At 59.2% G+C, this 23,433-nt stretch overlaps 1 protein-coding gene across 7 annotated transcripts in view; it reads left to right on the top strand.

Moving 5' to 3' along the window:
• Positions 1 to 23,433, top strand: part of MYO18A (myosin XVIIIA) — a 103,772-nt gene that overhangs the window by 54,886 nt on the left and 25,453 nt on the right. For 4 of the 7 annotated variants that reach the window (XM_056127980.1, XM_056127981.1, XM_056127979.1 and 1 more), the window contains 22 exons: positions 731 to 766; positions 3,395 to 3,482; positions 3,670 to 3,776; positions 3,866 to 4,042; positions 4,286 to 4,493; positions 4,707 to 4,849; positions 5,464 to 5,564; positions 5,969 to 6,032; positions 6,246 to 6,390; positions 6,677 to 6,697; positions 8,420 to 8,431; positions 9,214 to 9,390; positions 9,592 to 9,682; positions 9,936 to 10,128; positions 11,348 to 11,434; positions 13,867 to 14,008; positions 14,112 to 14,271; positions 14,948 to 15,134; positions 15,358 to 15,607; positions 18,950 to 19,059; positions 20,957 to 21,022; positions 22,918 to 23,046. In XM_056127980.1, the coding sequence (XP_055983955.1) occupies positions 731 to 766; positions 3,395 to 3,482; positions 3,670 to 3,776; positions 3,866 to 4,042; positions 4,286 to 4,493; positions 4,707 to 4,849; positions 5,464 to 5,564; positions 5,969 to 6,032; positions 6,246 to 6,390; positions 6,677 to 6,697; positions 8,420 to 8,431; positions 9,214 to 9,390; positions 9,592 to 9,682; positions 9,936 to 10,128; positions 11,348 to 11,434; positions 13,867 to 14,008; positions 14,112 to 14,271; positions 14,948 to 15,134; positions 15,358 to 15,607; positions 18,950 to 19,059; positions 20,957 to 21,022; positions 22,918 to 23,046 (2,694 nt within the window). The remainder of the gene's footprint in view (positions 1 to 730; positions 767 to 3,394; positions 3,483 to 3,669; positions 3,777 to 3,865; positions 4,043 to 4,285; positions 4,494 to 4,706; positions 4,850 to 5,463; positions 5,565 to 5,968; positions 6,033 to 6,245; positions 6,391 to 6,676; positions 6,698 to 8,419; positions 8,432 to 9,213; positions 9,391 to 9,591; positions 9,683 to 9,935; positions 10,129 to 11,347; positions 11,435 to 13,866; positions 14,009 to 14,111; positions 14,272 to 14,947; positions 15,135 to 15,357; positions 15,608 to 18,949; positions 19,060 to 20,956; positions 21,023 to 22,917; positions 23,047 to 23,433) is intronic. The other 3 variants (XM_056127984.1, XM_056127982.1, XM_056127985.1) reach the window with 3 other exon arrangements.

The following is a 23,433-nucleotide window of genomic DNA, read 5'->3' on the forward strand; positions in this document are numbered from 1 at the left end:
TGTCTCCGCAGGGCAGCCCTTGGCCTGGGGAATGGCACCCTGGGGTGTGTGTTTGGAGGCATGGGACAGGTCCCTTGCTCTTTTTTTTTTTTTTTTTTGCTTTTGGGTCATACCTGGTGATGCACAGGGGTTACTCCTGGCTCTGCACTCAGGATTTACTGCTGGCAGTGCTCAGGGGATCATATGGAATGCTGGGAATCGAACCCGGGTCGGCCGCATGCAAGGCAAATGCCCTACCCACTGTGCTATCATTCCAGCCCCACAGGTCCCTTGCTCTTGCCTTCAGAACTGAAGGGTCCAAAGACTGGCCAGAGTTTTGGTGACTTCGGGGGAGTGAAGCTGGAATGAGGACAGAGGCTTCCAGAAGACTCTGCCCAGGGTCTGGAGAGGTCACCTGGCCTGGCACACAGTTGATGGGGAGTAAGGGGGTCTAATGCAAGAGACCCTGTGTGGCCAACCCTGCAAGGGATGGTGGCACATTCCTGCCCACGCCTCAGGGGATGCCTCTGAGGAGTCTGACAGGAAGAATGGTCTCCTCACCATGCTGGGCCTCTCCTCCTGGCCTCCCCTTGACCAGGCAGAATTCACCTGTCCATCCAGCTTCTGGCACTAAGCTCCCCTCACCATATCCCCCAACACCAGGGTGTTTGCTAATGGGTCGTGGGGGCTGTCAGTGCTCTGCCTGTCTTCACCCCTCCTCTTCTTTCTCTCCTTTGCTCTCTGCTGCCAGCTGGACCCTGAGGCCGCCTCTCCTGTGCACAGCCAGGTAGGGTCCTCCCGTTCCCCTCGGGAGCCCTCTGCTTCCTGCAGTGACCGCGCACCACCCCTGGCCTGTATCTGGCCTGGTGTCTGTGTTCAGACCTCATGCTGGAGTGTAAGGCTCCTTCCCCTCCCAGCTTCCACCCCGACTGTGGGGGTTCCCCTGGGAGGCAGTGTCCGGGATTTGAGATGGAACAGCTCTGTGTTCAGCTCTTGGGGACTGTCTCAGCTGTCACCAGTGGATATTGGTCACTGTGTTACATGATTCTTAGCCAAGGAGCCTAAGGGCCTGGCCACAGCTGGGTGTTTCAGTTCTGCTTACTCTGAGCCAAGAAAATTGCAAAAACTGATTCTGGGCTCCCCCTACCCCCCGCCCCCCCCCCCCCCCCCCGCCCCTCCCTGAAGCTGTGACATTCTCTGTCTCCACCTGCTGGCTAAAGTGGGAACTTCATCTTTGAAATAGCTCTTAAAGGAATTAAGTTTTCAGTAGTTTCTTAATACCAAAAGAATTGTTCTGTCACCCATGATTTGAAAAACCAGTTTTGTTTGGTTTTTGTTCTGAAGACATACCCAGCAGTGCTCAGGGACTGTACCTGGCTCTGTGCTCCGAGAGCATTTCTGGTGGTTCTAAGGGGACCATGTGGGGTGCTGAGATCCGAATCCAGGTTACTATGGCCACAGTGCATGCTAGGCAAGTGCCTTAACTTTTGTGCTATCTCTCCAGCTCTGAAGCACAGGAACTTTGTTTTATAAAGCTAACCTTGTTTTTCTTCTTAAATGAGGCTGCTTAAAAAATTTTCATTTTAAATGTCACAACAAGGTAACAACAGAGGTCCAAAGGCAACATAATGGGGGCTGGAGCAATAGCACAGCAGGTAGGGCGTTTGCCTTGCACACGGCCGACCCAGGTTCGATTCCCAGCATCCCATATGGTCCCCTGAACACCGCCAGGATTGATTCCTGAGTGCATGAACCAGGAATAACCCCTGTGCATCGCCGGGTGTGACCCAAAAAGCAAATAAATAAATAAATAAATAAATAACCAAACAAACAATAAAGGGTTATCCCAAACCAAAAAAAAAAAGGCAACATAATGGGAGAACTGATCCATATAATTCAGTTGGGGGAGGCAGGGTTCAGGAGGAGGATTTGGAATCTTGTTTTTTTTTTTTTTCAGGTTTTAGCTTGTTTTGAGGCCACACCCAGTAGAGCTCTATGGCTACTCCCAGTTTAGTGCTCAGGGGTTGCACCCAGTGGTGCTCAGGAACTGTGTGGTGCTGGGCCTCCCACAGGCAGAAGATGCTTTTCAGCCCTATGAGCCACCTTCCTGGCCCAAAAGTTACTTTTGGCTGGACTGGGGGACCTGGGTTTGAGCCACATTTGGCAATGTTCATGGGTTACTCCTGGCTCAGGAATCACTCCTGGCAGTGCTCAGGGGACCATATAGGATGCCTGAAGTTGAATCTGGGTCAGCCATGTGCAAGGCAAGTGCCTTACCGCTGTGTATCTTTCTGGTCCCCCCAAATTAAATTTTTGATGTAAAAAATGAACCTTTCTCCCATTGCTTCATTCATCAAGTTCAAGTGGGTCATGGCTCTGTAGGGAGCCTCCCAGCTGAAGGGTGATTTCACAGACCCAGAATGAGGGGGCCAAGGTCCCACCCTGTCTTCCACAGAGCCGCAGCCCCAGAGGGATGTAGCTAACGCCAGAATACAACTTGGGACCGGAACCCAGATCTCTCTCTGTGTGTCTCTTCTCTGTCTCTGTGTCAACATGACAAAGAACCTTCTTTGCAATATTCTGTTTGCTTGCCCTTCTCAGACCCTCCCCCAGGGGTCAGAAATCACAAGCAAGGTCTGACTCTGTCCCCTCCCTGCGATGCTGGGAGGCTAATGGTACAGGACCCTCTGAAAGGGTGAGAGGCGGGTCATAGCCTGATCCCTGCTGCCCTGTTACCCATGTACACTAGGAGCTTGATGGGCCTTGGGTGCCCAGCCCTCCTCCTTGTTTGCCCCACTCCCCCAGGCTCCATATCTGCCTGGTCCAACAGTGTCAGTAGGTGCTTCCTTCTGGGTGGTTATGTGGGGTCCCCAGGGGTCCCGACCCAGTTATGCCTGCCCCTGTGTCCATCTGACCCAATAGTGCCTCCTTCCTCCTGCCCACCCATCTTTGGCCTGGTTGCTTTATGAGCTTGTAGGACCTTCACGGGCCACGTGGCTCTGTTGGCACTGTCCCTGCCCAGTGATCATCTCCTGGCAGGGCAGGTCAGGCCTCATGCCTGGGACACACCTGTCCTTTCCTGCCACCAGCTCTCAGGAGACATCTCTCTTTTCTGGGTGGGCCATGCTCAGTGGGGTGAATTACCAGGTGAAGGTCACCAGTGGTGTCCGGGGAGGCAGATCTGGAGTGGCCTTGGACATGGTCCTCGGTACCCCCATCCTTCCAGATGTGCACTGGCACATTCCTGTCTGTGGCCTCAGGACCCCTGGGCTTCCCGCTCTCCCTCCTCGGATACTTCGATGGCCCCTGTTCTGTGACAGCCACCCGTGAAGCCACATGAAGAGCTTCCCCTCCTTGTCCCTCACCCTGCTGGTCTGGCATCTTCTTACTGTCTGTTCTCCCCATTCCTGGCTAGGTGAAAACGGAGGAGCAGATCGCGGCGGAGGAGGCCTGGCATGAGACGGAGAAGGTGTGGCTGGTCCATAAGGATGGCTTCTCTCTGGGTGCGTGGGGAGCCCCGGGTGCAGGGGCCTGGCTCTGGGGTTCCTGCATGGGCTGGGCGTGGCTTTCTGGGTGGGGATGGAGGAGCATCCGGGGATACAGTGGGGAGGAGGCAGGACTGGGAGGGTCCCCCCATGTGGATGGCACCAGCATCGGCCATCCGTGCCTGACCGTGCCCCTACCCTGCAGCCTGTCAGCTCAAGTCCGAGCAGCTCAGCCTGCCCGAGGGGAAGGTGCGCGTGAAGCTGGACCACGATGGCGCCATCTTGGACGTGGATGAGGATGACGTGGAGAAGGTCGGCGGGAGTGGGAGTGATCAGGGCAGGCCGGCCGGGGGGCGGGCAGGGCAGGCGGCTTCTGCGGCCTCACCCGTCCGGTCCTGCAGGCGAATGCCCCATCCTGCGATCGTCTGGAAGACCTGGCCTCGCTGGTGTACCTCAACGAGTGCAGCGTCCTGCACACGCTGCGCCAGCGCTGTGGGGCCGGCCTGCTGCACACCTACGCGGGCCCCAGCCTGCTGCTGCTCAGCCCCCGGGGCGCCCCCGCCATGTACTCCGAGAAGGTGCGTCCCCGGGCTCTGCCTCTTCCCCTCGACACCCCCTCTGGCTCCTGTTGGCACGCACAGGTGACCTTGGGCAGCGGAGTCCCCTCCCCTCTGACATGCCCACACACTGCACAGGGCCCACAAGAATCCTGTCACTGGAGAGGGGTCTGTCCATGGGGAGGGCTGCAGGTGTGTGCGGGTGTGGGGGTGCTGGCCGAGGGGCCCCCTGAAATCCTCCCTGCCCCCCCACTTCTGTCCCAGGTAATGCACATGTTCAAGGGGTGTCGGCGGGAGGACATGGCCCCCCACATCTACGCCGTGGCACAGACCGCCTACCGGACCATGCTGATGAGCCGCCAGGACCAGTCCATCGTCCTCCTGGGTGGGAGTGGCAGCGGCAAGACCACCAGCTGCCAGCACCTGGTGCAGTACCTGGCGACCATCGCCGGTGCCAATAAAGTGCTTACGGGTGAGGGAGACAGCAGGGTGACTGGGCGGAGAGCGGGGGTGCGAGCTCTTTTTCTCCCAGACCCCTCTGTGCTTTCAAAGTCCCGCTGTCCATCAGCAGTCCAGGTCTAAGAACCCCCCCGCCTCAAGTCGGGTGTTTGTGGGGCATGTGGGCACGAACTGGCCTGGGGAGCCTGGGCTGGGCACTGCAGCTGACGCAGACGTGTGTCGGCAGTGGACAAGTGGCAGGCTCTGTGCACGCTCCTGGAGGCCTTCGGGAACAGCCCCAGCGCCATGAACAGCAACGCCACCCGCTTCTCCCACATCCTTTCCCTGGACTTTGACCAAGCCGGCCAGGTGGCCTCGGCCTCCATTCAGGTGAGTGGACACCATGTTTGGGGGGCAGGGGAGGACACGCTAGACAGCAGACTCTCTCCGGCCCCTCACCCCTCTGTCCCATGTGGTGCACGGCTCACCCTGTCCCACTGTACCCTGCACTCGGCCCTTCTCCTGAAGGAGACTATCCCCGGGGCTGTTCTCAGGCCATTTCTCCCAGGAGCTTGGGAAAAGTCGGGGCCCCAGTGGGTTCCCTCCTATGCTAGGCAACCTCACTGCAGAGCCTCTACCTGGGCTAAGCACTGAGGATGTGCTCGGTGCACCAGAGGCCCCAGGTTTGATGCCCCGGTGCCATGTGGCTCCTTCAGCGCTTGGAGTGACCTCCAAGCGCAGAGCCAGAAGTAGCCCCCTGCCGGGTGTGACCCCCAAACCATAGCAAAGCCACTCTCTCAAGGACAGATCGGGGAGGCGCTGGGCAGCCCCTCTGAGCCGGCCTGACACCCCCACCCGTACCCTGGTTTCTCAGTTGGGCCTGGGAAATCTGGTCTCTGATTGAACCCCTGAGAGGAAGACAGCTGCTTCCTGCCTCTGGTTCTTCCTGGGGGCCTGGCTGGCACAGCGCCCCCACCTTGCCCACACTCTGTTCTGTGCCGTAGACAATGCTCCTGGAGAAGCTGCGTGTAGCCCGGCGCCCTGCCGGCGAGGCCACATTCAACGTCTTCTACTACCTGCTGGCCTGTGGGGACAGCACCCTCAGGTGAGACACGACCAAGGGGCTCGTCCTGCCAAGGTCCAGCCCATCAGGGTGTCCCCCGGGGCCAACTGGACACGCCAATCTGGAGTCGGGGAGCACCCCAAGATGCTGGCAGGCAGGACTCCCACGGTGGGCTGAGCTGACGTTTGAGCCCGCACTGGCCAACCCTCCATGCTGACCCTTCCTATTGCTCCCTGGCCCTGGCTGGGGTCTTCGCAGATAGACCCTCAGATTCACTGCACACAGCACCACTGTCCTGTGCTGTCCTAGGGGGCTGGTGCCTGACCCGGGCAGGTAGGAGAGGTGGCCGCAGCGAGGCTGGGCTTGGACACTGGACAGAGCGAAGCCAGTGGTGGGTTGGGGGAGGTGTGGATCCCCACAGTGCTGATGCGGCCTTTGTTTCCTAGGACAGAGCTCCACCTGAACCACCTGGCCGAGAACAGTGTGTTTGGAATTGTGCCCCTGGCCAAGGTGAGGGGCCTATCAATATCCCTGGGCCTTGGGGGTGGCAGAGGCAGGACTGCCCTGGGTGCTGCACAGAAATAGCAGGAGCTCCCGTTGCAGTGCTCCCTTCCCAAGCCTGGTCCTCCACTATCGCCCAGCGACCACCTGGGGGGTGGGGGATGCTGCATGTGCCAGCCGCACTTGTGACCTGCCGAACCCTGCTCCCATCTGTCCCTGCAGCCCGAGGAGAAGCAGAAGGCGGCACAGCAGTTCAGTAAGCTGCAGGCGGCCATGAAGGTGCTGGGCATCTCCCCTGACGAGCAGAAAGCCTGCTGGCTCCTCCTGGCCGCCATTTACCACCTGGGTGCTGCCGGCGCCACCAAAGGTAACCTGCCCGTCACACAGGAGCGCTTCGGGGGCCCTGCCCACCTCCGGTTCCACTCCCCCAGCACAGACTCATCTCAGACACCCCCTTTTCACCAGCGCCCCTCCCCTGGCTCCTCCGCAGAGCCGAAGGCTGCAGACACCCAGAGCCTCGTCCCCGGGCACTTAGAGGACAGGACTGGAGCTCCGTGCAGGGCACTTGGGGGCTGGAAGCGGAGGGGACGGAGGAGAAGGGTGTGAGCTCAGGCGCTCCCGGAATTAACTCTCTTCTGTTCCCTTCCACACAGAGGCCCTCGAGGAGCCAGCGGGTAACTGACCTTGGCCTCTCTCTGGGGCTGGGGGGCCACTTGCCCCATCCTGGTGCTTGCCCTGGGCTCTGTCTGGGCTGGGCTCTATGCCGGTGCAGGGGACTGGCCTGGGAGACGCCCAGTGAGGAAGGTGGGGAGGGCGCCGCAGAGTCCCCAGACGAGCTGCTTCTGCCTGTTTTGCATCCAGGTCCTGGAGTGCCAGGAGGCTCCCCGGGGCTTAGGAGGACAGGGCTCCCCGGGCTCCCCAAGGCCAGTTTTCTCCAGTCTCGCCTTCTCTCCCCTGGCTTGGGAGCGGCGCCCCTTCTTCTTGCATGTCGCGATGGTGGCCACTAGGGGTCAGCAAGCACCGCAGTTGTGAACGGGCTGCGGCTTGGGCACGGATGCTTGGGGGCTTGTGAATGGCCAGGGCTTGGTCAGGCTTCAGGAGCCCTTGGCTTCCTTCGGGAGTGCATGCGAGGGTGGGCTCTGCGTCGGCCTCGTCACCTCTTTCTCCTCCGTTAGGGAAGCGGTGTACTGACCTTTAACAGCATCTTGGGCTTTGGCTTCCCATCCGGCAGAAGGCGCAGGGCTGCCTAGGCGGGTGGGTGGTGGGTGCATGGAAGAACGACATCTGGGCATCAGGTTCCGGAGGGGCCCAGCAGTGGCACTTTGCCAAAAATAATCGGGGGGAGTTAAATATTTCCAGTCGCAGCTATGTGCAGGAAATTCTTTGACTCTGAGGAGACGACAGGGTTATTTTTTGTTTGTTTGTATGTTCGGTTGGTTGATCACACCTAACAGTGCTCAGGTCTTAACTCCTGGTGGAGCTGGGGAATCATATGTGGTACCAGGTATAGAACTGGGGTCAGCCCTTAGCAAGGCAAATGGCTAACCCCTGTACTATATCTCTGGCACAAACCCAGAATGGTTTTTCCTCCCCCTCCCCCTCCTCCTCTCTTCCTTCTCCCCCTCCTCCTCCCCCTCCTCCCCCTCCTCCTCCTCCCCCTCCTCCTCCTCCTCCCCCTCCTCCTCCTCCTCCTCCCCCTCCTCCTCCCCCTCCTCCTTCTCCTCCTCCTCCTCCTCCTCCTGCTCCTCGTCCTCCCCCCCTCCTCCTCCCCCTCCTGCTCTTCGTCCTCCCCCTCCTCCTCCCCCCTCCTCCTCCTCCCCCCTCCTCCTCCTCCTCCCCCCCTCCTCCCCCCTCCTCCTCCTCCTCCTCCTCCTCCTCCTCCTCGTATTCCACTGGTGCTAAGGCTCAAACGTGAGGCTCCCATATGCAAAGCATATACTATAGCTCTTTGAGCCACTTCCCTGGCCCCAAGCCCAGATAGGTTTTCTCTGACCAACTCAGCATTGACTGTGCAGGGATGGAATAGGGGCATGGGGGGGAGGGGTAGAAAAAGGAAGTACTCTGTGTTAGGACCCCAACCTTGTTGAATAGTGCCTATTCCTCAGAGCTTCCAGTACTTCCAGGACTCTGTGTGTGTTTGTGTGTTTGTGTGTATGTATGTGTGTGTGTATGATTTTCTGGGTGTTAGGACATTTGTGGGTCTCTGTCAGAATGGCTGTCTGAGACTGTGAGGGAGTGTGTGTTTCTGAGTTGGAGTATGGTTTTTGCGCCTGCCCATCCTCACGAGCCCCCCTCTACCATGGTCCCTTCCTCTGGGCCCGGCGGGCTCAGTTGATGACTGTTTGCTAACACGCTGTTTTTCTTTGCATGCTGCATGCTGGTCCTTTGCCTTACAGAAGCTGCTGAAGGTAAAACCTTGTTTCTTGTTAGCTTTCCCTAATTGCTGTGATTAGACACATGTTGGCTGAGGCGAGTCTGTCTGTGTGGGCTGCTCTGTTTCCCCTGCAGCTTTTTTGCATCTTCACTGCCCGGCTGCCCACTGTTGGGGCTAAGGGGGGTGTTTGTGGGCTCTCCTGGCAGATGTCCATGACCAAGAGGGAGGACCCTAATGCACTCAGTGAAGGGGGGGCACTCTAGTGCCCCCCATGGAAGGTTCCCCCAAACACACAGGTGATTCGTGTGCCTTGGTGGGCTGCTTCATTCTGTGCCACCTTCCACAGGTTGGCACCTCTGGAATTGTGCCTTCTAAAATCTTATTTTTGGGGGGCCACCCCTGGTGGTGCTCAGGGACTTACTCCTGGCTCTATACCCAGGGATCACTCCTGGAAGTGCTCAGGGGAACCCTATGGGGTGCCAGGGATGGAGCCAAGGTCAGCCACCTGCAAGGCAAAGAGCCCTACCACTGTACAATCACTTAGGCTCTGCAGAAGCAGTTTGCACAGCTGGCCTAGCGCCCCCTGGTGGCAGCAGCGTGGAGCTACTGCCTCTTTTCAGACGTGTGATTCATTCTCACCACCCTCAGGGACACCTGAAGCCCAGGCACCTGCTGCTTGTCCCTCAGTGCCTGAAACACTTCCCGGGTTATCCAAGCTGGCTTTTCCCCCTTCCCTTTGGAAAAATGTCTACTTCCTGGTCCAGGTGATCTCAGGAGGAAGCCCCGAGATGCTAGATTGTCTTTCCTATCCCACAGCTGGGCGCAAGCAGTTTGCTCGCCATGAGTGGGCCCAGAAGGCTGCCTACCTGTTGGGCTGCAGCCTGGAGGAGCTCTCCTCAGCCATCTTCAAGCACCAGCTCAAGGGGGGCACCCTGCAGCGTTCTACCTCCTTCCGTCAGGGCCCCGAGGAAAGCGGCCTGGGAGATGGCACAGGTACCCGGAACTTCTGGGCCAGTGGAACGAGGGGGAGGGTAATGTGGGACTCACTCCCCTGCCAGGTGAACAAGGGGGGGGGTCAGAGAGGCCAAGCCCCAAGGATCCCCGGGAATTGGGTCTTGGGCAGGCAGGGAGCAGAACTGGAAGGGATCCCAGGAAACCCAGGGAGCAGGAGACAGAGCTGATCTTGCCCCGCAGGCCCCAAACTGAGTGCGCTCGAGTGCTTAGAGGGCATGGCGTCTGGTCTGTACAGCGAGCTCTTCACCCTTCTCATCTCCCTGATAAACAGGTGCGTGCCAGGCCCCCATGTGGAGGCCCCATTGAATGAATGGAGCCTTGGCGGGCTCAGGATTGCGGAGGCAGAACCGCTCTCTACCGGCAGAGGGCGCGTCATCCCCATAGAATGGGAGAGGCGGCACCTTCTCCCCTCCCGGGTCTGGATGGGGATTTGACTTGTTGGGTGCAGGGGAGGGGGCATCCGTGGGGCTGGTTTGATGGGTTCCCCACCCCTGGCCGGTTCTAACCCACCTCTCCCTGGAAAGGGCTCTCAAGTCCAGTCAGCACTCACTCTGCTCTATGATGATTGTGGATACTCCGGGCTTCCAGAACCCTGAGCAGAGTGGGTCGGCCCGAGGGGCCTCCTTCGAGGAGCTGTGCCACAACTACACCCAGGACCGGCTGCAGAGACTCTTCCACGAGCGCGCCTTCCTGCAGGAATTGGAAAGATATAAGGAGGTACCACTTGCCCCTGCCAGCTCCCACCGCGCCCCGCACTCCTCTCCGGCCTTCTTGTGCCCTGAGAGGGCAGGAGCGCCTTTCCAACAGGCTGGTCCCCTCCCACCTCAGCTCTCTCCTCAGTTCTCTCTGGCCTCTTTCCCTGCCCCAGCAGGCATTTTTGTGAAGAATTTCTTTTCTGAGAAGTGAGGATATGTTTGGAGTCACCAGGAACCACTCCTCCGCCTTGTGCATTTCCTGGCCCCACATATGTTGTGTGTCAGACCCGGATTTCCCAAGTCCCAGTTTCTGAATCAGTCAAGATGGTGACTGATTGGAGATAGCGTAGCGGGTAGGGCACTTGCTTTGCATGCAGCCCATCTGAGTTCCATCCCTAGTACCACACATGGTCCCCTGAGCCGAGCCAGGAGTAAGGCCTGAGCACTGCTGGGTGTGGTCCAAAAGCCAAATAATAATATGATGATGATGATTGAATTGGGTCCCCCTCAGAAAAGGGTGTTCAGGCTGGGCCAGGACTTGGAAATCTTACCCCCTGTGGGTGTGAGTTAACCCTGCCGGGGAGCCTCTTTATCTGGGATGTGAGAAGGTTCATGAGGAAAGTGACAGTTGTCTTCAAATGTTTTCGGGGGAGGGGAGAGATAGTATCATGGTCAGGGTGCTTACCTTGTATGCAACCAACCTAGGTTTGATCCCCAGCATCAAACCTGTCCTCAAAGCCCACCAGGAGTGATGAGCACAGGTGGGTGTGGCCCCCAAACAACACAAAGCCCTAAATGTTTCCAGGAGAGTTGTGTGAAACAGGAAGTAGACCAGTTCTGTTGTAGTCAGTTCGACAGAGGTGGACTCTAGCTCCTTGCAAAAGGAGGTTTAAAAAGCTCAGCTGTCCCATGGCTGGGAGCAATAGTACAAAAGGCATTTGCCTTGCCCATGGCCAATCCTGGACTCAGCCCCATATGTTCCCCCGAGCCTGCCAGGAGTAACCCCTGAGTACCACGAGGTGTGATCCCCAAACCAATAAATAAAGTTCGGCTTTTGGAGACACTTGAGTGCCGAGAGAGGGGACGCGCATTTGTCAGTCTTGCCACTAGGGGGAACTCCTGTGCAGCATGAGCTGTGGACCTTGCTGATTTGGAGGTCACCTCCTCCAAACCAGCTCCATGGGTGACCCACCCTGCTCTCTGCACACCTGTGTTCACAACAAATATGCCTTCCTTGCCAGGAGAACATCGAGGTGGCATTTGACGACATGGAGCTGGCCACCGACACCTCTGTGGCGGTGATGGACCAAGCTTCCCATCAGTCCCTGGTAGGGATTCTGGCGCGGCCCACCCGGGCCTTTGCTCTCCTGCTCCTCTTCCTCAGGGCTGCTCTCTGTGTATTGTGGGCCAAGGGGATGGCCAGGGGTGCAGATGTGCATCTTAGAGCTGGGGCTTGGCTTCTCCTATTCCTGTCCCCTGGGTGACTCTGTGTCTACTCCAGAGAGCTGCAGCGCCCCCATCTCCCAACCCTCCCCAGGATGTGGGCCACGTGGGACTATGCTCTCGCCATCGTGTGCCAGGCTCAGCCTCTGCTGCGTTTGCTGGGAGCACTGCCATCTCCTAGGGGGATGAGGGTCCTAGAAGATGTAGGTCACAGTATAGGTCGCAGGGGGCCAGGCCCTGGCTGACTTGGCCTGTACCCAGATGGAGAAGCAGTACCCAGCCCTGACACGCCCATGGGACCAGTGGTCTTCCGCTTGGGTCCAGTGTCAGGCACCTCCTGTCCAGGGGACCAGCTGGCCAGATATATACCTGGCCTTGGGAGTCTCCTGTGACGGAAATTGCACATTTTTGCTTTGCTGCTGGTTTCCCTCCTCTGCTGCTTCCCACACCCTTTTCCCAAAGGACAGACCTGCTGAGCCTGCACAAGCCAGTGGCCTGCGGGAGAATGAGGGTTCCCTGGGGACAAATGCTTAATGCACACATGTCCCAAGCCCCCTGGGGAAGCTAGCTTGTCATTTCCTGGTGACACCTGGGCCCCCTGAGGTGGGCTCCCCAGAGAGCCTTGGCAGTGCTCAGGAGGCCTGGGGCCTTCACCCCGCACGGCCCCCAGCAGCAGCGGACCAGGTGCAGGACTAAGTGTGGTCTGGGCAGTCTTTCCCGCCACTGATCTCCCCTATCTGGTAGCAACGGCCTCTCTGGGGAGCCGGCCCCTTCGTGCTGAGCCTGTCACTCACCACATAATGGCTTCATTGCTCCTTTCTGCTCTGGCCGCTCCGGGCCCTTCACTGGCCGACAGTCCTAGGCTCCATAATCACGCTTCCTAGCTCTGGGGATGTGCGCCTGCCACTGGGGGCAGGGGGAGGCAGCCTGGCTTTCTCCCTCTCTCTTCTTCCATAATTGGAGCCAGGAAGGTTCAGCCCTTCTTGCCCAGGGAAGGGAATGCCTTAGAAAAGGCACTTTCAGAGACTGGGGAGGATAGTATAGTGGGCAGGACTGTTGGCTTGCATGCAGCAGGCTTCCATGTGATCCCTGGTAGCCCGTATAATCTCTAGCACCCCCAGGAGTAATCCTTGAGTTCAGAGCCAGGAGTAAACCCTGAGCTTTGCCAGGTGTGACCTCTCTATCACCCCCCACCCCCCAAAATGGGGCTGGAGCAATAGTACAGTAGGTAGGGTGTTTGCCTTGCATGCAGCTGATCCGGGTTCAATCCTTGGTATCCGATATGGTCCCTAAGCCCACCAGATGTGATCCCTGAGCATAGAGGCAGGAGTAAACCGTGAGTAACACAAGGTGTGGCAAAAAAAAAAAAACAGAGAGAGAGAGAGAGGGAGAGAGAGAGAGGCAAGAGGTGAAAATGCACCTTAGACCGGATGGGTGCGCATGCGTCATAGGACTGTCTTGTGTGTGGAGTGCTAGAAATCCGGATCCAGGCCTGCAGAGGTGCTCCAATGGCTGGAGCTTGTGCTTTGCATGCAGGAGGTGCAGAGTCAGTCCCTGTCACTGCATGGTTCTCTAAGCACCTTTGGGAGCAACCCCCAAGCACTGCACCGTTCCTCTGGTTATGGCCCCAGATTCCCATCTACTCCCCCTACCCCACCAAAGAAATCAGAATTGAGTATTGAAACAGGGGGATTTGTCAGCACCAGCCAGTGTGCCTCCAGGACAACTGCTGGCAGCAGTCACGATGTTCCATTTCAGTGGGGACACCTGGGCCAGGAGCTGTAGGACAGAGGGGAGGGCACTTGCCTTGCATGTGGCCTGGGTTCGATCCCCAGCACCCCACATGGTTCCCCGAGCCTGCCAGGCATAATGCCTGAGCATGGAGCCAGGAGTAAGCCCTGAACACTACCGGGTGTGACCCAAAACAAAAATGGTGGGTGGGGGGGACCTGCGGTCTCGCCCTGGCTCGCCCCTTTTGGTGGCCACACACACTCAGGATTCCACCTGTGGCACCCGGAGCCTTCTCGGGGCCTGGCACACCTGGGCACAGTGGATCTGCCTGGAAGTGATGATGCCCAGGGAGTGAGGGTGACTGCAGGCTCCCGAGCCCGCTGTGACCTCCAAGAAGACAAGGAGGGAACAGCGCATCTCACATGGGCTGGGTCTCCTGAGCTCCGTCTGTCCCTCTCACGGGTCCTGCTCTATCTCTGGTGTGGTCTGTGACCCGTGAGATGTCAGCAGTGAGTCGCGAGCGCTCGGTGCCCACCAGCTGGGCTTCCCGGGTGCAGGCACCGTGAGGTTTCTTTGCTGCCCCTAGGTCCGCTCTCTGGCTCGCACCGAAGAGGCCAGGGGCCTGCTGTGGCTGCTGGAGGAGGAGGCGCTGGTGCCGGGCGCCACGGAGGACTCCCTCCTGGAGCGCCTTTTCTCCTACTACGGCCCCCAGGAAGGTGACAGGAAAGGTAGGGGTCCCCTCTGCTTCCTCTCTGTAGGGTCACGGGGGAGGGGCCAGTGCAGCCTCAGGCCAGCATCCCAATGTCTGCATCTTGCCTCTCCCACCCCTAGGCCAGAGCCCCCTCTTGCGCAGTGGCAAACCACACCATTTCCTGCTGGGCCACAGCCACGGCACCAATTGGGTGGAGTACAACGTGGCGGGCTGGCTGAGCTACGCCAAGCAGAACCCTGCCGCTCAGAACGCCCCCCGGCTCCTGCAGGACTCCCAGAAGTAAGGAAGCCGCTGGCCCTGCCCTGGTCCCATCCGGGGACTGTTTCTGGGCTCTCCTGGGCATGACCTCCGACTAGGGGGGCGGGGGCGGGGGCAGGCGAGGTTGGAGGGACCTTCCCTGGATGTGGCGGATAGTAGTGACCCAGCAGACACCCATGGCTCGGTGGCAGTTGTGTCCCATTGGGGGAGAAGATGACACCAGACAGCACCAGGCGTTGTGTATAGTAGGTCAGAGCAGGGTTTCCCAGCCTTCACCCTGCGCGGCCTCTTTTTGACCCTGTTTCCTTCCCATGGCCCCCAGTCCTATTGGTTGGGCCCCCTAGTCTCATGCTGTGACCCCCCCTACTTATGTGATTTTTCAATTGTGGCTCCCCTGAATGTCTTGGGGGACCTTACAGCCCCCGGTAGGGAAAGGCTGTGTTAGGTGTTAGCTCCAATCTCCTGCTGCGTTGGAAACCCCCCGTTCCCCCCCGTCGCCCACTCTTGGCCCAGGACGAGCAAAGCAGCTCCTCCCTCTCTGTCCACTTGGGCTCCTGCCTGGCAGTGTCCCCGGGTACTGGCCACAAGTGGCAGGAAAACCGCCCACCTCTGGCCACAGCAGTCTGTGGGGTGGGACTTGTCGCCTCCAAGTAGGAACGGCTCCTGGAGTGCTCTTCTTTCCCGCCCTCCTTGGCAGGAAGATCATCAGCAACCTGTTTCTGGGCCGGGCCGGCAGCGCCACGGTGCTGTCAGGCTCCATCGCAGGCCTGGAGGGCGGCTCGCAGCTGGCGCTGCGCCGGGCCACCAGCATGCGCAAGACCTTCACCACGGGCATGGCGGCAGTCAAGAAGAAGTCCCAGTGCATCCAGATTAAGCTGCAGGTGGTGAGTGTGCCAGGAGAGCCCAGGTGCCCACAGAGACTCGCAGCCCTAGCACCACCTCCTTCCTATGCCCCCGCCGTGGGTGGCCCCTGGGCCTCATGGGGACACATGGTCCCGGCCGGGCAGCCTCTGGTCTGGTCTGTGGGGCACCTGCCCTTGGTAGGGGTGGGCACCCTGATGCCAGCCCCTGCTCTCGGGGAGCTGAGCCCGTCCCTGGCTCTCACAGGATGCCCTCATCGACACCATTAAGAAGTCGAAGCTGCATTTCGTGCACTGCTTCCTTCCCGTGGCAGAGGGCCGGGCCGGGGAGCCGCGCGCCTCCTCCTCCCGCCGGGTCAGCAGCAGCAGCAGCAGCGAGTTGGACCTGCCCCCCGGAGACCCCTGTGAGCCCGGCCTGCTGCAGCTCGATGTGCCCCTGCTCCGGGCCCAGCTCCGGGGCTCCCGCCTGCTGGATGCCCTGCGCATGTACCGCCAAGGTGGGCCTCCTCCGCCCCGCACTGCGCAGCCGCGCGGCCCTGCCTCCCTGCTGCACCTTCCTGACTCTCCTAGCAAGCCCTGCTCTCCTCTCTCTCCCAGCCTGCTATCTCCCTCCCCGCGTCTTTGTTCCATGCTCTCCTTCCTCCCTGCCCACAAGCCATGTGGCCCCACAAACCCCTCTCCAGCTGGTCATTTCTGCCCACAGCAGCAAACTCAGTGCCCTTGGCATCGCCTGCCTGGCAGTGGCCACTATTTCCATGAGTGGGCAGGTGGCTGGGCTGCTCCCCCATGGGAAAGGAGGGGCTAAATCTTTCTAAGGTACTTAGCATCCTCCATTTTTTAATGCAGGGGTGCAGGGGAGGTGAGTCACCCTCTGTGATGTCCGGCCTATTCCTGGCTCTGTGCTCAGGGTCACACCTGCCACATGGGGTGCCGGGGATCAAAGTGAGGTTGGCCATATGCACGGCATGTACTATCCTGGTACTGTTTCCCTGCCCCAGAGGGACCATTTTTATGGGCCCAACTGGAGAAGGGGACAGAGAGGATGCAGGTCACAGTGCCTGATGTCCCCAGAGTATTCAGGGCATCAGGCATGATTCTAGACTCACCTTACCAGGAAGATGGTTTTGTTTTGTTTGTTTGTTTGTTTGCTTGTTTTTTTTTCTATTGGCTTTTTGGGTCACACCCAGCAATGTTACTCCTGGCTCTGCACTCCGGAATCACTCCTGGCAGTGCTCGGGGTACCATATGGGGATGCCAGGGGTCAAATCTGGGTCAGTTGTGTGCAAGGTAAATGCTGTACTTGCTGTACTATCACTCTGGCCCCACACAGGAACATGTTTAATCCTCACGAGCAGCTCAGGACAGGTAGAAATTGGGAGCATTTCCTTGTGCAGAGACTGAAGTATAGAGAGGTCAAGGAAAGGTCAAGGTCGATGTGAAGGTCATCGCAGGTGGCCAAGTAGCATCTGTGTGTGGGCCTGGCCTGGTGACTCTGCCTTTCCAGCAGGCTTTGGCTAGCCGGGGGACTTGCGAGCTGCCTGGTTCCAGCCCCTGTTTTCCCTTAGTCAGGAGAGCAGCCGTGGTCCTGCTTGCTCTGCCTCACGCCCCTCGAGGCATCCCCACAGCCGCCGCAGTCAGTTTTCCTCAGTAGCCAACCCAGGAAGCAGGGTCCTTGCCCTGCTCGAAATAAATCATCGATCTGTCCCCACGTCTTGATATGGAGTTGGTGTTTATTATTTCAAAACCAGATTGTTACCGCTCTGAACCAAAATCAATGTGCTTTACTCAAACAAGCAGATCGATGAGGCCGGCAGCAGCGCCCCCCGCCCCCCGCCCAGCCCCCAGCCTCCGTCGATAGCGCTGATGATTAATTAAGATGCCAGGCGTCTGGACCTGCTATCCTGGCCCATCAATTTAATTGCAATTCAGATACAATCAATAGCTCACTTTGTCTTGGCCCCTCTGCGGCCCCCGCCTCCTGTTTCAATTATCAGGCACATGCATCAGCCTCCTCTCAGTTGGAGGGGTTCCCAGAGCACGCCACCCCCCGCTGTCAGGAGCCCGGCAGAGGCCAGCTCCGTGCCAGCCTCCCGCAGCTGTGACGACCACAACCGCTCGCGCCCCCTCCAGGGCCTTTGTTTCCCTGTCTGGAACATGAGTTGTGTCTAGTATGGCCCCTCTTTGGGTTGAAATTCTGTGATTCTTCAGATTTGAGTCTTTTTTTTTTTTTTTTTTAGCTTTTTGGGTCATACCCAGCGATGCTCAGGGGTTACTCCTGGCTCTGCACTCAGGAATTACTCCTGGTGGTGCTCGGGGGACCATATGGGAATGCCAGGAATCGAACCCGGATCAGCCTCATGCAAGACAAATGCCCTCCCCACTGTACTACCGCTCTGGCCCAGATTTGAGTCTTGAGGTCCTGAGTGGACTTTGGGTAACCTGCCAGACTCCATGACCTTGCTCCATCCCAGAGCTACCTCGCCCTCTCCTCTTTCCTGTCCCCCCGCCCCCCCCCCCACCAGTCAAGTCCAGACAGTAGGGGTCTCTGGTCCAGATGACATTTGAGGGGAAAGAATTGACAAGTATTAAGCTAGAGCCATAGTATACCAGGTTACATGCCTTATACACAATTGACCCGAGTTCAATCCCAGAATCCCATATGGTCCCCTGAGTTCCACCAGGAGTAATCTCTGAGCACAGAGCTGGGAGTAAGCCCTGAGGACTGCTGGGTGTGGCCCCCAAACAGACAAACAAACAAAAATACCCAAAGAGTTGACAAGGTTTTTTTTGTTTGGTTGGTTTTAGTTTTGAGCCATACCTAGCAATGCTCAGGAGTACTCCTGGCTCTGCACTCAGGAATCACTCCTGGCAGTGCTGGGGGACCATATGGGATGGCTGCATGCAAGGCAAGCACCCTGCTTGCTGTACAGTTGCTTTGGCCTGTGGGTCGCCATTTGAATAAGAGTTGGGGGCTCCTGTTTACAGGCTTGGAGAGACTGGATAATAACTTATCGAAGGTCACAGGATATTAAGAGGAAAGGCAGTGGGCCTGGGGCTGTGGCTCAGTGGTAGGTGAGACCTGGTGTGTGAGGCCCTGGGTTCGATCCCCAGCTCTGAAGTGGGGGAAAAAGGGGAGATTACAGAGAGATACTCCGGGGGTTAAGGCACTTGCCTTGCACATGGCCCACCTCAATTCAATCCCGAGCACCACATATCCCCCCACTGAAGTACTGCAGGAATGATCCGGGTAAGACCCAAATCAGATTCCATCCTACCACTCCTGAACATTTGTGCTCTGATGTGCTATTGTTTCTCTCTCATTGAGAGCTCCAGACATGGATCTCAGAACTGAAGCGATAGCACAGCAGGTAGGGCATTTGCCTTGCATGCATCTGACCCGGGTTCGATTCCCAGCATCCCATATGGTTCCCTGAGCAATTGCCAGGAGTAATTCCTGAGTGCATGAGCCAGGAGTAACCTCTGTGCATCGCTGGATGTGACCCAAAAAGAAAAAAAAGACATGGATCTCTCTGTTATTGGAGAATCATAGACTGGGAGGATCAGAAAGCACCCTAGGACCATCGAACTTCTGGCCGAGCTTCCTTCTGGGTGGCCGTCCACCTGCACCTGCCCGACTCGAAAGGACCTGCTCCCTGAGGCCTGTGAGCCACAGTGGGCAGCCCCATGGTTCACTCAGCCTCCTGCCCTCACCCCTGCACCCTCCTCTCCTCACCCCCTTTCCCTGGTAGTTCTCTGTGCCCCCCATGGTTGGGCACCATTCCCACTGGGGAGTGCTGGGTACAGGAGCTGTGACCCGTCTGGCTTCTTCCCTCCTTCAGGTTACCCTGACCACATGGTGTTCTCCGAGTTCCGCCGCCGCTTTGATGTCCTGGCCCCGCACTTGACCAAGAAGCACGGGCGCAACTACATCGTGGTGGATGAACGGCGGGTAGGTCGGAGCCCGCCCGGGTCAGCCTGGCTGGAAGGGCTGTCTCCCTGTGTTCCGGACTGTCGCCAGGGGTCCCTCCTTCACCAGCCTGAGCCCAGGGCTTCTCCTGCATCCCTGAGGAAAGGGGTCTCTGCAGAATGACCTAGAAGCTCTTTTCCCTAGCCCGCTGAGTCTCACACCCACGTCCCTGGAAACACCTCTGGGTCACCTCAGTGTTTATGCCCCTGGCCAGTTCCCCAGTCCCCTCTGCCTGACCCTTGCCTTCCGGCTTCCCACTCGTGGCTACACCTAGTACTTTGTGCTCCCGGAAATCGCCTCCGAGATCCTGACCCTGTCTGGGCCTCTCTGGTGCCTCCAGTCAGTGCTTCTCACGCCGCTTCCCCTGGGCCCTGAGGCCTCATTTCTGGACCTTCTTTGCTCTGCCGGCTCCCTCTGGCTCCACTGCCTCTCCCTTGCCAACCCCTCAGTGCTCCCGAGCCTCCCCCAGGCCTGTCCCCCACCCCCAACTTCCGCTGCGTCTGCCCTGCTGGCTTTCGTGCTCCTGGGACTGGGGGCTGTGGCAGCGTGTGGACCTGAAGTGCTTCACGGTCACAGGCTCCGGCCCCCACTGGCCCTAGGAGGGAGGATCGAGGTCCCCAGGGCCCCATCCTTACCCGCCCCCCTTCCCTCATCCCAGCGCCTGCGGTTCGTCCTCCCGTCCTCCTTTCTCCTCCACACGCCCTCCTCCCTGCCTCTGAGCACTAATAAAACAGGCCCAAACTTCCCCCATCTCTGCCTTTCCATTCCGCTCCTGTGTGGGTGGGAGGTTCAGCCCCTCAGAAGTCTTCCCTCTGGTTCCCTGGAGCCTGCCCCCCTCTTTCTTCCCCTCCTCACCCCTCTGCAGGCACCTTCCCCCTGGAAAGGTATCCCTGACATTGCTCTGAAGGAGACTCTGGCCCCCCTGCCCACTCCCCAACTTCCCTCTGCCTGTGACTGGTGCTGGCAACTCTCCTCAGCTCAGCTCCTTGTGCCCTTGCCGGTCCCCTAGTCCTTCTCACCGTCCTTGCTCCGTGTCCCCAGCCTTCCCTCCAAGTGCCTCACTCTTCCTGACAGGTGTCCCCTTGCCCACAACCTACATTCCTAGCCCCTCTCCCATTCCCGGGTATCTGGGTAACCCTGAAGCATCCATCACCTAGAGCACAGGCCTCTCCTGATCACCACCCACATACCTTTCTGGAATGTTCTATGCAGCCGCTTTCTGGAATTTCCTACCTGAGTGCCTTGGAGCATCCCAAACTCCGCATGTTCAAACCCACCCTTGTCCCGTGTGGCCCCTGCGTCCCTCCTGCATTTTATTTAGCTCCTTTGGCACAGGCTCAGCTCTGGTCTGTGGAATTACTGCAGTAGATATTGGGGGGAAGTGGGGAGCACATGCTTTGTTCCCTTGCATCTCTGTGAAGTATCAATCTCATCTCGTCCCTCCCAAGACTAGATGACCGGGCACACAGCGCCTGTGTTGGGCTCCGGCTCCCATCGGCAGTGCCTGTGCTGAGGGGCCTCTTGGGTTGAGCCTGGGGGTCTTCGTTCAAGCTTGTTCCTCTGTCCAAGTTGCCCTCTCCCCGCTCTGGCTAGTTCTTCTGGGCCCCCAAGAATGGCGCTAGCGGCATCGCCTCCCAGGGGGCCTCCCCGGGGCTCCTGATGGCAGGTGCTGCCCCCCCCCCCCCCGACATCACCAATTCACTCTCCCTCCCCAGGAGCATTGCTCCTCATCCCCTGCTCTGACTTGACTCAGAGCCCGAGCCTGCGGGTGCCCACCAGAAGTGCTTATGAAATAAGCCCTGGGCTGTGACAGGGGGTGGGGAAGGATGGCACCTCGGGTGCCCCCTGTGCTACTTCCTGACACGCCTCCTGCCTGCAGGCCGTGGAGGAGCTGCTGGAGTGCTTGGACCTGGAGAAGAGCAGCTGGTGCATGGGCCTGAGCCGGGTGAGTGGTCCCAGCAGGGTGGGCTGGCTCACCTGGCCTTCTCCCACGCTCCCCACTCACCCCATCCCCTGCCTCCTGGGACCCCTCTCGGGTCTCCCCCAGACTTGCCTTGCCCTCCCCCCTGCTCTGCGTTCTGCAATGCCCGATGCTGTGAACACGCTTTTGGCCTGAGTTCCCATGTGGGCGATGGCGGAGAGAGAAGAGAGCAGAGAGCAAGCCGCCGCCGGCCTCCGGCCCAGAGCTCATCTGAACAGAACAAGCACAGGAGGGCAGGCCTGCCCGCCCAGCGCCGCCCACCTAGGGCCAGCCTGCACCGCGCTTCCCAGCCCAGGAGGCTCTAGAGGCTGGGTCCACAGCCGTGCATGGGCTGGGAGCAGTTGGGGGTCTGGCCTGTGTCTGGGTCCCAGGGCCTCAGGAGGATGCAAGCTGGAAGGGGTGCTGGGCGCACCCTCCCATTTGCTCTGTGCTAAGAGGTGCGGGGCTTCCCCTGCCCACTGCCCCTTGGGGCTCCATCTCCCGTCCCCTTGCTGTGTGTCTGCGCATCCCATCACTGTGCCTGCAGTCCCGGCTCTATGCTTTCCCTGCAGGGACTGTTGTCTCCTTGCTTGGGTCCGGCTCCTGTTTTCCTCTGTCTCCCCTTGTTCTCTGCCTCTGTTCTGGTCTCTGCTGTCCCCAACTCCCATCCTGCTTCCCTATGTCTCAGCTTCGGGGCTGCTGGTAGGGGCTTCCCTCCGTTGGGCCTCCGCCAGGTGGGCTCCTGCCCTGCTGGCCCTGAGAGAGTCCCTACACCTGGGGGCTCCAGCACAGTGGGAAAGTTGGGGCTTGGGTAGGGTCCAGGGGCCACGTTGAGATTTAGGGGACCGAGCTGGTTTGTTCCCAGACAGCCCCAGGGAACTGAATTTCTGTGGAGCCTCTAAAGCAAAGCTCTCGCAGCAGAAAGTTTGGGGTCCTCTCCCCGTCCTTCCCCAAAGCAAGGCCCTGGCATACTGTACCTGCAGGTTCTGAGTGTCCTCAGAAACATGCTCTCTTCTCTCTGCACCCCCACGCAAGACAGGGATGGGGAGTCTCACTCACACACACACACACACACACACACACACACACACACGCACGCACGCACACGTCTCTCTGCGTGGAGGATTCTTTCTCTGGCCGGCCCTTCCCAACCTCTCCCCACACCCCCCCTCAGCAGAGTAGACCTGCCTTCCCCCAGCCAGGGTAGAGGAAAGGCTGGGAGTGGTGAGGGTGCCCGCCGGGTTCCCTCCTCTCTGCCCTCTCACCCCCAAACCTGTATGACAGGTCTGTGACTGAGTCAACAACCCCCCTTCTCCAGGAGATGAAACCCGGGGGTGGGGGTGGGTGTTGGCATATGAAAGTGGAGCCCGAAATGAAACTGAGCAGAGGGGGGTGGGAAAGGGGCGGGGCGGCACCCCACTGCCCTTCTCCACCCCTCCCCTGCTCCCACCTGCTACTTCCCAGCCATCTCCAACACAGCCTCACCCACTGCCCACCTGCCGGGCCACGGAGGAACCTGAGGTTGGGCCCTGCGGAGGGCTGTGGCACAGGGGGTACCAGCTGCCCTTCAGGGAGGCCACTGTGCCGCCCTCGCCCTCGTTTCCTCTTGCCCCGTGCCTTCCCTCCCGCGTCCCCTCTTTTCTTCCTTTCATCTCTCTTCGGAGCTGTTTCCCACCTTCCTCCTCCAGGCTCCAGCCCGCCCCCCTCTCCTCCCGCCTTCACTGTCTCTTGTCTCTCGGACAATTGGGTTTTCAAGTTCTGCCCAAAGTCATGGGCGGTGTTCTCCCACCCGCTGGGGTCCCAGGCTTCCTGCTGGCTCTCGCTCTGGCCCCCTGGACCCCCTGCCCAGCCTCCTGCCTTCAACCAACCCCTGTCTGCAGGTGTTCTTCCGCGCGGGCACGCTAGTGCGCCTGGAGGAGCAGCGGGACGGGCAGACCAGGAGGAACCTCACGCTGTTCCAGGCGGCCTGCAGGGGCTACCTGGCCCGCCAGCACTTCAAGAAGAGAAAGGTGCTGTTTCGGGGCGCCCGCCTGGCAGAGGGGCGTGTGCCCTGGGGGTGGGGGGGAGAAGCCGGGCCTAGGACTGTGGCTATGAGGGAGAGCGGCGGGGCACCCAGGGGCCCCAGCTCTGAACCAGGAGGGGAAGGGGCAGCTCTGTGCGCCAGCCCAGCGATGGGCCCCAGTGGGCCTGCTAGGAGGCCCGTGGGGGTAGGAGGGAGCGGGACCCTGGTAAAGGTGGGCTCCGGATCACAGGCTGCTCCATGAAGATTAAGGAGCTGTGTCAGCGACTCCTTTTCTTATTAGCAAGTCCATAAAACAGCCAGCACCACCGCCTCTTGTGTTTCAGCAAGATTAGGTTTTATAGCACATCTAGGCTAGGGTGCTGGAAATAATCAG

This window comes from Sorex fumeus, unplaced genomic scaffold, assembly GCF_029834395.1.
Source record: "Sorex fumeus unplaced genomic scaffold, SorFum_2.1 ptg000063l, whole genome shotgun sequence".
NCBI lineage: Eukaryota > Metazoa > Chordata > Mammalia > Eulipotyphla > Soricidae > Sorex > Sorex fumeus.